The sequence below is a fragment of the Rhinolophus ferrumequinum genome, chromosome 8 (genome assembly GCF_004115265.2).
Source record: "Rhinolophus ferrumequinum isolate MPI-CBG mRhiFer1 chromosome 8, mRhiFer1_v1.p, whole genome shotgun sequence".
NCBI lineage: Eukaryota > Metazoa > Chordata > Mammalia > Chiroptera > Rhinolophidae > Rhinolophus > Rhinolophus ferrumequinum.
Window position 1 is genome coordinate 56,939,836 of NC_046291.1, and position 12,711 is coordinate 56,952,546.

Genomic DNA, 12,711 nt, shown 5'->3' on the forward strand with positions numbered 1-12,711 from the left:
TTTCATAGAACATTCTGGCTATAAATTACACATGACCTATTAACTCAAAACACTGTGGGAGGGAGCAGGTTGGTATAAATGGGGAGATGCTGGTCAAACGGTACAAACTTGCATTTATAAGATGAATAAGTTCTGGGGATCTAATGTACAGCATGGTGACTATGTACAGTTAATAATACTGAAATGTATACTTGAAATGTTCTGAGAGTAGATCATAAGTGTGTTCACCACCGAAATAAATAAATAAAAGAGGGAAACTATGTGAGGTGATAGATGTGTTAATTCTCTTGATTGTGATAATCATTTCACAGTGTTTACATATATCAAATCATCATTTTATACACCTTAAATATATACAATTTTTATTTGTCAATTATACTTCAGTAAAGCTGGGAAACACACATGTGCGTGCATGCACACACTATAATGAATGTAACTAGAATAAATTCTTCTTTATTGTAAAAAAACATTATAGGAGAATACCAGGGTTTTTTCCCCCTAATACATTCTGATTCACGGGAGGGTGGGAGAAGACTGCCCAAATCAGCAAATTGTCTGGCCCTAATTTTGAGAAAAGTAGGAAGAGATTTGCCAGGGAAGACTGCCTCTGTTTGTAAGAAATTAAGCACTGTACCATTTGATGGCAAACATTAATTAGAATGGCAATGAGATATTAGCCAAGGACAATTCAATGAGGTGTATAGTAATATAGTAACCATGCTTAGGTCAAGGTCAGATCCAGATCTTCTCTTCATCTCAACCTCTGGAAGTTCTGTAGTTGAGTGTTATCTGAAGCTGTACCACTGAGTATATAAGGAAGCTACATGATTACAAAATTAATATTTTATGTATTTAATAAGTTTCAGGTCTTGGGTGCTCTTGCTAGTGAAATATTTGTGTCAGCCATAACCATGGCTTTTAGTCTTACATATGTGTATTTTCTAATAGGCATAGCATTTTGTCATCAGAGGCACCAGTGGACTTATCAAAATATCTAAAGTGTCAACGAAAGATATGTGACTTAGTTTTAGAAATAAAATAAATTGACGTTGATAATTGCATTTATTATCACTAATTGCATTTATGCTGGAAATTTGGCTGTTTTATCATTTTAATCTCAATCTTACAGACCTCTTCAACTACTTTCTCCTTTTCCACTTATTTTCCTCCTTATTTTGGTTTAAAAGTCAAAATATTACTAATAATTCAAGGCCAGAAAACTAAAGAATATAATCAAGAGAATAAGAGCCAAAGGGTATATATCCAGTAATGGCTGAGAGAGGGAGAAGTCAGAAAGGTAGAAAAGAGATCAACGGTGCCTTTGAAAAAAAAGAGTAAGAAGTGAGATTGGGGGGAGAGAGTCAAAAGTGTAACTGCTAAGTGAAAGATAAAGAAATAGCAAAGATTAGAAATATTCTATTGGATAGAGCAACAGGTTTACATTTGCCATAGCAGCATTAGTGGAATGATAAAGATAAAATTCTGGTTTTAACATTAAAGGGTGAAGGGAGTTGAGGAAATGGAGGTAGTGATTATAGACTATTGCTCAGGTGTAGGTGGTGATTTCATTTCCCAAACTTCCCACTTTGGAGTGGCTCACCAGTGAGACAGAGTGGTTCAGTGAGGAGGTTTGTGATTTTGCAAGGTCTGGGTGCCCATTCAGTGTTTCTTGAAACAGTCTCTTGCCTGGACTTCATTGGTCTATAATCTCTTGGTCTTCCCTTATTTCCCCAGCCACTCTTTACTTTCTCCTTTGAAAGCTATTCTTCCTCAAGGTTAGACTCCCCAAGACTTAGATATGGGTCTGTTCTGCTTTCATGTTATATACTTTCTAGATAACCTCATACACACACATAGGTTCAGTTATCTTGCCCATTTCTGGCACAATATAGGAAGTTGATAAACGTGTTAAATCAGTGAAATAATTCTCCGTTCTAGTATTTATACTAATCCGCTCTGTTGTCTTTTAATGATGTTTTTTTAGTACAAACATGTTGAGAATACCTAGACTTCTAATGTACCTTTTTTAATTGAAAATTGTTATTTAGGTTCTTCAAATACCGGCATGTAGTCTATTCAATCTTTAGAGATGGCCTTTTTTTTGTGTTTGTTATTTCGATATAACATAACATTATTTAGTATTTCCAATTTAATCAAAACAGTTTCACATTTCTTACCTAACATTTGCATATTTGTTTTTTATATGCCAGGTGGTTGTCAGAGCTTTGATAAAAACAACTTTACCCACTTTCAGTGTGTTTCTGGTCTGCCTTATGATCTGGCTGGCTTTCAGCATCATGGGAGTATACTTATTTGCTGGCACGTTCTATGAATGCATTGACCCAACAAGTGGAGGACGGTTTCCTATATATGAAGTCAGTAATAAGAGTCAATGTGAAAGTCTCGTATTTAATGAATCCATGCCATGGGAGAATGCAAAACTAAACTTTGATAATGTGGGAAATGGTTTCCTTTCACTGCTTCAAGTAGTAAGTATGCTTATGATTTTTTAATCTATTATATCTTCATCCATATTGTACATAGACATAAAGGACAGAATATGGCTGGTTAATAGAGTTGGTTATAAATTATTTTAGCAATTATTCGTTAGTAGGTACATGTTATGAGATCTGAGTTCATTTAGAGAGATCAAAGTGAAATACAATTTCTGCTCTTTTCGGAGAAGGCAGTGGAGATGAAAGTAGAATTGATAGAGGAAATGACAGGTACTGGCCAAATCTATTTCCATCACTGATCAGGTAATATGGTCACAATTTTTGGTTCAACTCAGGTTACTACTGTGTTGTTTCTACTTAGCGCTTTGAGCAATGGTTATTTAGTTACCCAGCATGTGGCAGATTTGAGGAGATGAACCATCCCTGTCTTAGTTTCCCCATAGAAAAACACGTATATAGCAGTTACAAGTAACTATGACTCTTGGGGAGCATGTATTTATTTACTATTTATCTATCTGCCTCTCTCTCTCTCTCTCTCTTTCTCTCTTTCTCTCTCTCTTTTTCTAGTTATACTATCATAAAATATTTTGTTATTAACTGTAATTATGCTAAGTAGTTGTAAATAGCTATTAAGAGACAGCATTAATATAATGAAAATAATAAAGATCTCAATTACACAATATATTCAAGTATGGTCAGCCTTACTAATCAAATATTTTACTATATTAATAACAGATTGAGTTTTACTTTTCATTTACCATGAAGCATAAAATTTTCATAAGAATTAAATACATTCCATTTTTACAGGCAACATTTAATGGATGGATCACTATTATGAATTCAGCTGTTGATTCTATTGGTGTAAGTACAATATAATCTTAGAGCCATTGTTGACGTTCAAGTAAAGTCATTTTGTAATTCAAGAACAGGGCACCAGCAATAATCGAATAGTTAACAGTGGAAAAGCAAATGCTTATGCTAGACAGAATTTAAATACATTTCAGATTGAGTATTTCATGGACAATGAAATCCTTCCAGGATTATACACTAAGGTTGAGGCCCAATAGCCCCATTTAAAGGATTACCAGACTTCCTAACAGTGATTAAACCAATACAATAAACTTTAAAATCCAATAAACAAAGCAACGATATCCCTTCACCAAAGATCAAAGAGGAAACATTACCTCAAGTAACATTGTTGGAATGTTGTCATAATTTGTTTTATAAAGCTTATGTTTTAAAAAGTCAATATCAATATTTTGCTTATCTTTTTCTATGTATTTATTTTTGAGGGCATTATTTCTTAGAGCAGTTTAAGGTTTACAGCACAATTGAGAGGGAGGTACAGATATTCACCATATACCACTGCCCCCACATATGCATAACCCCCCTTATTATCACCCACCAGAATCGTACTTTTTTCTTTTTTTTTATCAAGAATGTGTCTACATTGACAACATAGTAATCACCCAGAGTTCATAGTTTATCTTAGGTTCATTCAGTGTAGTACATTCTGTGGGTTTGGACAAATGTATGATGACATGTACTCATCGTCATAATATCATACAGAGTATTTCACTACCTTAAAAATCCTCTATGCTCTGCCTTAATTTGCTTATTTTTCTAACTTAACTTTTAGGTAAATATGCAGCCTAATTTTGAAGACAACATCTACATGTATTGTTACTTTATTGTCTTTATTATCATCGGATTATTTCTTCCTCTGACCATGCTGATCGGTGTTATTATTGCTAATTTCAACAAGCATAAAGTAAAGATAAGTATAACTATTCTTTGTTCATCAAGGCCTGAGTAAACCAAATACATTTATAAAAATGTTCTGCTTCAAATGATTGGTTTTGGATTCAGCTTGATGTCATTTTTATTTGGTACTTACCTAAAAAAAATGATTGGTGTTCCTGCATATTGATGAATATTGCTAAAATGTTCATCTGTACATTATTTTCTATATTTAAATATATACATACAAGTTTAAAAGTTAAAAATTACAAGTGTTTCTCAATGAAGGTTTGTAAATAATGAAATGCTGAAGAATAAATAATATTGTGCACAAATAATATCTGCACAAATATGAGAAGTTTAAGAAAAATAAACTACACATTTTTACTCTGAAATATTCAAAACCTTCAGAGTCATAACCAGCAAAGACACTACATCAGTTGGAGTAACTTTTTATGCTGGAAGTAGAGAGAATCATAAATCCTAATTGGATGGCCAAAATGAATAAGAGAGAATTTAGAGGCAGAATTGAACAGCCCTAGTTTGGTGCCACCTCCACACAAAGACTCTCTTCAGGGCTTCTACAAATTGCAAAGCCCTCAAAGTCATATAAATACACTCATTTAAACCACAGAGACCTACTTTCTAGTAGGGGTAGGAAAAACTAAAAAAATCTAAGAAAAGAATAGTTTTAATTGTGAAATTCCATCTTTAACTATGTCATCAAAGTTTAGCCATGTACAAAATCTGGTAAACAAAGCACTGAATTTTAGATGGGATTAGAGAGGTCAGTGATCAAATAAGCATTTTATTGGATGCTTTGGCTTCTTGGGACATCAGCCCAATGGGAAAACATCCTAGGATTGGCTTCTGGGCTTCAAATCGGTGTCTCTTGTCAATTTTAAGTGATCGAGTCCTGATTTAGGGCAGTAACAATTCCTAATTCCCAGATTAACACATTAAATGTTCAGCTCTTATTTATTTTATATATTTTGTATAAGATACTGAAGTGAGCACTAGAAACACAAAGATGAATAAGCTCTAGAGGGGCTATGAAGAAGTAAGCTATGAATATATAATAACGCATATGTGATCAATTCTATTTTTTTCATGCTTATTAAAAGGTACAAACCAACCTTACCTTTAGCTTTTGAGTTCAACCTTTCTTAGTAGACCTTTCCAGATATCCTGTGCTATTTCTCTGTTGTCTCCGTCAGTAGACTGAAAAGTTAAAATAGGGTTGACTACCCACAGGAATTTGCACCAAAAACAATTGAACATCAATCCTTACCAGTGTATATTCTACATATGTTTTATATGGATTTTTGTGCAGAAAGTCAGATATGTTTAAACATGATTTAATTCATTGCAGTTAAGGCCTTTTTTAAAGGATTAAATCAGTCATTGCCAAGCTTTCCAAAATGCGTAGTAATATAAGGTGAAATTTGGATTAAGTGTGATTTTCATATATTTTTCTTTTATTTCCTTACCAGGGAGGCTCAAATATCTTTATAACAATAAAACAGAAGAAACAATATTGTGCACTAAAGAAATTGATATATGAGGACTCTGAGAAACCAGTACCTCGCCCAGGAGTAAGAAAGCATCTAGAATTTTTTTGAAGCTTCTAAAAATGTTTCATTTATATATTCATCTTTTACACATTCTTAACAACAAATGTTTTTTAAAATTCTTAACAACAAATGCTTGTGACAAAAATTTAAAAATATGTTCCTTGACAAAGCTTTTAATGGTTTTTGTTTGTTTTCACTATATGCTATGATTACAGTTTGGTAAAAATTTAGGCCCTCACTTATCTCCTATTTATGCCAGGAATAAAGTTGTAAATCTAAAGACTGTGTGTTTATATCCTATTAATAAGACTATTACACTTTTTTCTTTACCCACAGAACAAGTTCCAAGGATTCATCTTTGACTTAGTAACAAATCAAGTTTTTAATATTATCATTCTGGTTCTTATCTGTTTCCAAGCAATAACCATTATGATACAAAGTGATGAGCAAAGTCTAAAAATGGACACTGCTCTCTACTGGATTAACACTTTTTTTATTATACTATACACTGGAGAATGTGTACTGAAGCTCATCTCTTTTCAATGTAACTACTTCACCATTGGATGGAATGTTTTTGATTTTATGGTAGTCATTTTCTCTATTACAGGTAAGGTTTTATTTAGTCAGATCTTCATTTGTAGTAATATTAATTCAGGCAAGCTCTTGAGATATAGCCTCTTAGTAAGCAAAACAGGTGGGAGCCCTGGTTATTTCCAACAGAAATGCTTTACTTTTTTGTATTCACACATGTACACCAGCCTGACAGATATATTAAAAATATTTTTTGAATTAATACATACATTTTAATGCACTGACCACCAGATAAATACTTATTTACCCCTTCAGTGTATCACCTGCATAATTTTTCTAGGACGACACTAGAGGGATCTTTATGTCTTAACATGATATAACCTTTCAAGCTCATTATTTTCCCTTTTCTCTAATCTTTAAAACTGTTGACAACTTTCACAACAGTAGAGTTTAAGGCTGTAATGAATTGATTACTAGTTTTCTCTTACTCTGGAGATTTCAGTCTTTTATTTCACCAATGTATTTGATTACCCTCTTTGTGAATAGATATTATGCTATATACAAAGAATTTAGTAGTAAACAAGGTAGGCATAACTCTTATAGAAACATAGTTTGTAATGTATTAAGAGATACAGATAATTAACAGTGCATTTTAATATTGTGCTAGGAAGGTTATCATAGGGGAAGAGGCACAGGGTGCTATGCTATAGCAGTGCAAGGAATTGAGGAGCACCTGATCTGTAAGCAGAGATCAGAAAAAACTTCATGGAAGAAACAAAAATCTAAATAGATACCTATTGGATAAGGAAGTAGCCAAGAAATAATCTTGGATAAAAGTATTCTAGAAAAGTTTGTTTATTGTGTCGCCCATAAGGCACATGGTAAAATGTAAGCTCTATGAGAATAAGGACAATATTTAAGTGGTTAACGTCAAGTACTGTGTTTCCCTGAAAATAAGACCGGGTCTTCTATTAAGTTTTGCTCCAAAAGACGCATTAGGACTTATGTTCAGGGGATGTCATCCTGAAAAATCATTCTAGGGCTTATTTTCCAGTTAGGTCTTATTTTGGGAGAAACAAAGTACTATTCTATGTAGTCAGTAGTATAAAATGTAGATAAACTGTCTGCCTAATTGTGCTTCCAAAAAATTCATTCACTCAGTTGGTAATGGAAGCAGTGCAGCTAACTACAAATAGACAGGTTCAAGAAGCTCCATAGAATAATACATAGAGACTGGAGGACAGCATTAGGAAGATAACAGAGGAATTAAAGAGCCATAGGAGACTAAAGTGAGAGTTACTTAATCAGAGATCTGGACAGAAAGAAAATTGCAGTTAGAGAGAAAGCTGTTTGAATTTGAGATCTCAGAAAGTCAGGTATCCTACCTGGGTACAGAATGTGGCCATAGATGTGTAACTAAAGTAAAATGGTGGAGCTTATTAAAGTTAAGAAAGTCAAAGACTAAGAGACTGGCCTTTGACTGGGTTGTTGATAGTAGGTGCTAGTATGGAAAGAGTAACATGAGCCAAGGACTAAAGACTCCAGTCTTTATGAATGAGGAGAAATGAATAATCATAGAGCAAAGGAATTGTAGAAGATGGTATAGTTAAATGACATGATCCACAAGTGTCCAAAATTTCTTTTTTTTTTCTCCCTTTATAAAAATCACAGGAAGGAAAGGTGTCTAGAAATCACTTTGGAAGTAAAAATAGATGCTTGCTTATTCCACCTTTGTACCCTGAGAATTATGTAGTGAGGAAGAATGAGCTGTCTGCACTGGAGTATTGCAAGGGAAATAATGTTCTCAAGATAGAGTCAGATTTTCAATTAGAAAGGAGGTGAAGAAAATTTAGTGATGAGGATGTAAAAACATTTGTTTATAAGTAAATGGGGATACCTCCTGCATAATAGAAGAGTTTAGAAGATTGTGGAGAAATAAAAATTTGAGCCAGAGTAGTTCTCCTAAAGCACTGTGGAGATGAGAGTATAGGTAAGACACAACATCAGAGAGAATATCATCATTGACAGTGACCAAGTTCAACAGAAACGTGAGCTGTGATCCTTCCAGATTCAGTAAACATAGCATCTCATTTAGAAGCTTCATATGATTCTCCCCTCCCCGACCTTCTCAACTGAAAATGAACCCCCCCTCTCCAGTACGTTCAGAGTATTCCTTATGCTTTTTGTGGTGATTATAATTTTGTCTTGTTTTGTAGTTCTATCTCTCACTTCCATACTTCCCTCTTTCACCCACCACCACCAGAGAAACGTTCTGTTATAGGCAAAGACTCATTTATTCAATTCACATTTAAAGTTCCTAAGGGCCCAAATACTATTTATGAAATAAATAGATTAAATTATAATCTGTGAGTCACTAAATGCCAGACATTTTTATAGTTATATTTATCAACCAGGTTTTTCTGCCTTGCACTCTAATTAATTTAAATGTCTACCTCTATACATTACAAGGTCTTTAGGACAGAAGTCACATCATTCATCTTTGCATATTTGTATGATAACTTTATTAGGTATCCAATAAAAGTTGGATTGAACTAAATTTCTTGATCCAACTACAATCAGAAAAAAATGTGACTGTTCTCACATTTTATGGATTCATGCCATCTGTGATTCCAGAAGTATTTGATCCACAGTACTCTTAAGATGATGGTACAAAGAATTCTCTTCCAAATTTTGATAGATACCCTAAGCATTGCCACAATTAGTATTTGACTAACCCAAACTTTCAGTATGTGCTAACTATTATATGGGCAGGATTAATAAAATGATCCTAACATATAGAAAAAAATGAAATGTAAAATAATTTATATCCTTCTAAATACAATCAAATTTGAATGATTTTATTGCTTGCTTTATCTTTCCACACATCCAGGACTATTTCTGCCTTTGATGGTCGGCTACTACCTGGTGCCTCCTTCCCTCGTGCAACTGTTACTTCTGTCTCGACTCATCCACATCCTGCGTCCTGGGAAAGGACCAAAGGTCTTCCATGATCTGCTGCTTCCTTTGATGCTGTCCCTCCCAGCATTGCTGAACATCAGTCTTCTCATCTTCCTCGTAATGTTTATCTACGCCATCTTTGGAATGTACAATTTTGCTTATGTCAAAAAGGAAGCTGGAATTAACGATGTGTCCAACTTTGAAACCTTTGGCAGCAGTATGCTCTGTCTTTTCCAAGTTACAATATTTGCTGGTTGGGATGGGATGCTCAATGCAATTTTCAACAGTAAATGGTCTGACTGTGATCCTGATAAAATTAACCCTGGGACTCAGGTTAGAGGAGATTGTGGTAACCCCTTTCTTGGGATTATTTATTTTGTCAGTTACATCCTCATATCATGGCTGATCATTGTAAACATGTACATTGTTTTTATTATGGAGTTTTTGAAAATTGCTTCTAAAAAAAATGCCAAGACTTTAAGTGAAGATGATTTTAGGAAATTCTTTCACGTATGGAAGAGGTTTGATCCTGATAGGACCCAGTATATAGACTCCAGCAAACTTTCGGATTTTGCAGCTGCCCTGGATCCTCCTCTTTTCATGGCAAAACCAAACAAGGCGCAGCTTGTTGCCATGGATCTTCCCATGGCTGTTGGGGATAGAATTCATTGCCTTGACATCTTACTTGCTTTTACAAAGCGAGTTATGGGTAAAGATATGAGGATGGAGAAAGTTCTTTCAGAGATAGAATCAGGGTTTATGTTAGCCAACCCTTTTAAGATCACATATGAGCCAATTACAACTACTCTGAAACGAAAACAAGAGGCAGTCTCAGCAACCATCATTCAGCGTGCTTACAAAAGTTACCGTTTGAGACGAAATGACAAAAATACATCAGATATTCATATGATAGATGATGATTTGGAAGTTCAAGCTACCGACTTTGATAAAGCTGAGGAAAAGTTGACTATTAAAAGCCAGATCTAATCCCATTTACCACCTTCTTCACATACACCCAAAAATCTTAAAAGTTTAGGTCAGGAATTAAAGCAAAGATTAGAGACAGTAAAGATTTCACTTAATAATCATTTGTTTATAACTCTTGCTTATTTTCAGAAGACTCCATGTCAAATTCACTTCTTACCCCTATATATTCATTGTAACCAAGACTACCCTTTAAATCGCTGCAGTGAGTTAAAGTGGCTTTGATAATTCGGTGCTTGTTTTCTCTATATGGTTTATGTAGTATGTGCTGCTTCTGGAGGATGGCGAAGTAGTGGTAGAGATTAGTAGCAAAAGGGTCTTCCTTGTATATTTTATGTCTACTTTAACTTGATGGGATTCAAGTCCTCACTTTCTTAATGTAGGATGCTGTTTAAAAAATAGTACAATGCCATGGGCCATGAAGTCATAAACTTGCCTAGACAGATGTCAATTGAAGGAAGAGGAAGGGTAATTCTTAAAAAGTGCCTTTGAGATCAACCACAGAGACCCTTGGTCTGAATCAAATCACATTTGAAAAAGATTGGTTGGAGTCCACCTTTTGTTTTAGTTTGTTTTTGTTTTATTTTTGGTACAGAGAATTAATGTTGTTTCATTGTTTCTCGTCTATGGCTAGTTCCACCTAAGTTCCAGCTCTTTAACAGAATGGATTCATAGAAGAAAAATAAAGGGAACACAGTTATGACCTACATTTTCCTCTTTTTTTCTCATTTACATTTTTATGTATACATTGACTAAAATGACATAATAGAGAATGTGTTAGTAGACTCAATTCCTATCATAAAACTAATGTATTTTTATCATTTATCTATAATGTAACATTGAGTATATAAGGTTTGGCAAATGCATATCATAATATGAATGAGAAGAGTCAAGAACTACCACTGTGTCTAGGGATTTTTACAGTATTTTGATCTGTAGCGGGAAATTGGCCACGTTGAAGTACTTCTCACTATACTTTATCATTCTTTATAACTTAGAGAAAAAAAATAATCCTGAAACCGTGAGGACTCTGAATTAGGAGATCAAAGTATAATTTCGTTGTTGGTGGGGTTTTATAACATTAATATGTACAAGTTAGTTTTCAATTACTTTTATTTTTCCAAGTTTTCTTGTTTTATCTCATTACATACATAATTACTCGGTAAAATGTTTGTGTTTGAAAAACTTTAAAATCCTAAACATTAATTTTCACTATTGAAATTATTTTTATAAGATAGGCACAAAGTTGTTTTTCAATGTTCTCATAAAAATGCAGGCACATCCATGTAGTTTGAGATTCTAAAATTTATTCCTTTTGTATGAAGATGGATTTCAATGTGCCTACAAATTCCTAAAGGATTCGAAAAAATAATATGTGTACTGTTGACTTAAATGAGAAGCTTATGTGATGTTCAATGCCATTTAAATATCAGTAATTATATTTTATTATGAATGCATGATCTTGAGCCTTAACTATTATAATCTCTTTCTGCTCCTCAGAAATGTACTAACCTAACCAAGATGCCTTTGGGGGGTCCCCTAAGCAAGTATAAATTCAGGGTTCTGTTTCTTTTTATAAGTGTTCCTTTCTTTCTCCTCCTGCTCTCCATCATGTGATGGGAACTGGAACCGTGAGGAATCATCGTTAACTTGGTGACATGGTGATAGTTGGTGCTTTATTTAAGCATCTCAGTTTTCTATTTCTTGGAAATGCTTTAATGTGGAAATTGCTTCAGATATTGAAACTTAATCTTAACTTGCTTCTGTAAATTCCATAAAGACCATAAACTGATTTTAGTTTGAAAATTATATCTTTTACTTATAAACTGTATTTGCCACTAACTTACCCAAATTGTGTAAAAAATTATTTTTAACAAAGTCTTACAATATATTCTACTTTTTAGATACTTTAGAGAATAATAAACACAACCTGTTAACCATATTAACTTTTGTTTTTGTTTTTTTTTCTTTGGTACGTCAGGTTGGCAACTTTCTACAATAAGAACTTTTTTAAAAAATATTGCTTTTCATAACTTACATTGTTCTTCATTGTTCTGAGTGAGCTCTTGGTTTTTTATTTATTTTTTTTAGAACTTGTCAAAATGAGCCTTACATTAAATTTAATTCATTCAGGCTCAAAATTTAAAACTGCTTCTTTGAAAAAGTGTTTCTGGTTTTTTAATAAATATACTGTACTTCAAAATAGTTTCAAAAATATTGGAAATAGCTACCAATTACCGAACAGACTGTGATGCCTAGCCTTGTATTAAGTATTTATCATGCATGAGCTCAGCATTCACAACAACTTACGAAGCAGTGATAACTGTCATTTTATAGATGAAAAATATTAGGCTTAGGAGGGTTATAAGAGCTTTTATACGGCACAGAACTTGTAAATGACATGCCAGGACTCCAGGTCTAGTTTCAGAGCCTTAACCACTCTGTTCAATAAATGTCTAGTAATACAT

General features: G+C 33.6%; 1 protein-coding gene across 1 annotated transcript in view; it reads left to right on the forward strand.

Annotated features, from left to right (window-relative positions):
• The window catches only part of SCN7A (sodium voltage-gated channel alpha subunit 7), an 83,414-nt gene extending 71,229 nt beyond the window's left edge, over positions 1-12,185 (forward strand). Inside the window, 6 exon segments of the mRNA XM_033112361.1 lie at positions 2,211-2,489; positions 3,264-3,317; positions 4,096-4,233; positions 5,687-5,791; positions 6,107-6,377; positions 9,192-12,185. Of these exon segments, the coding sequence (XP_032968252.1) occupies positions 2,211-2,489; positions 3,264-3,317; positions 4,096-4,233; positions 5,687-5,791; positions 6,107-6,377; positions 9,192-10,246 (1,902 nt within the window). The 3' untranslated portion in view covers positions 10,247-12,185.
• The last annotated feature ends 526 nt before the right edge of the window (positions 12,186-12,711 follow it).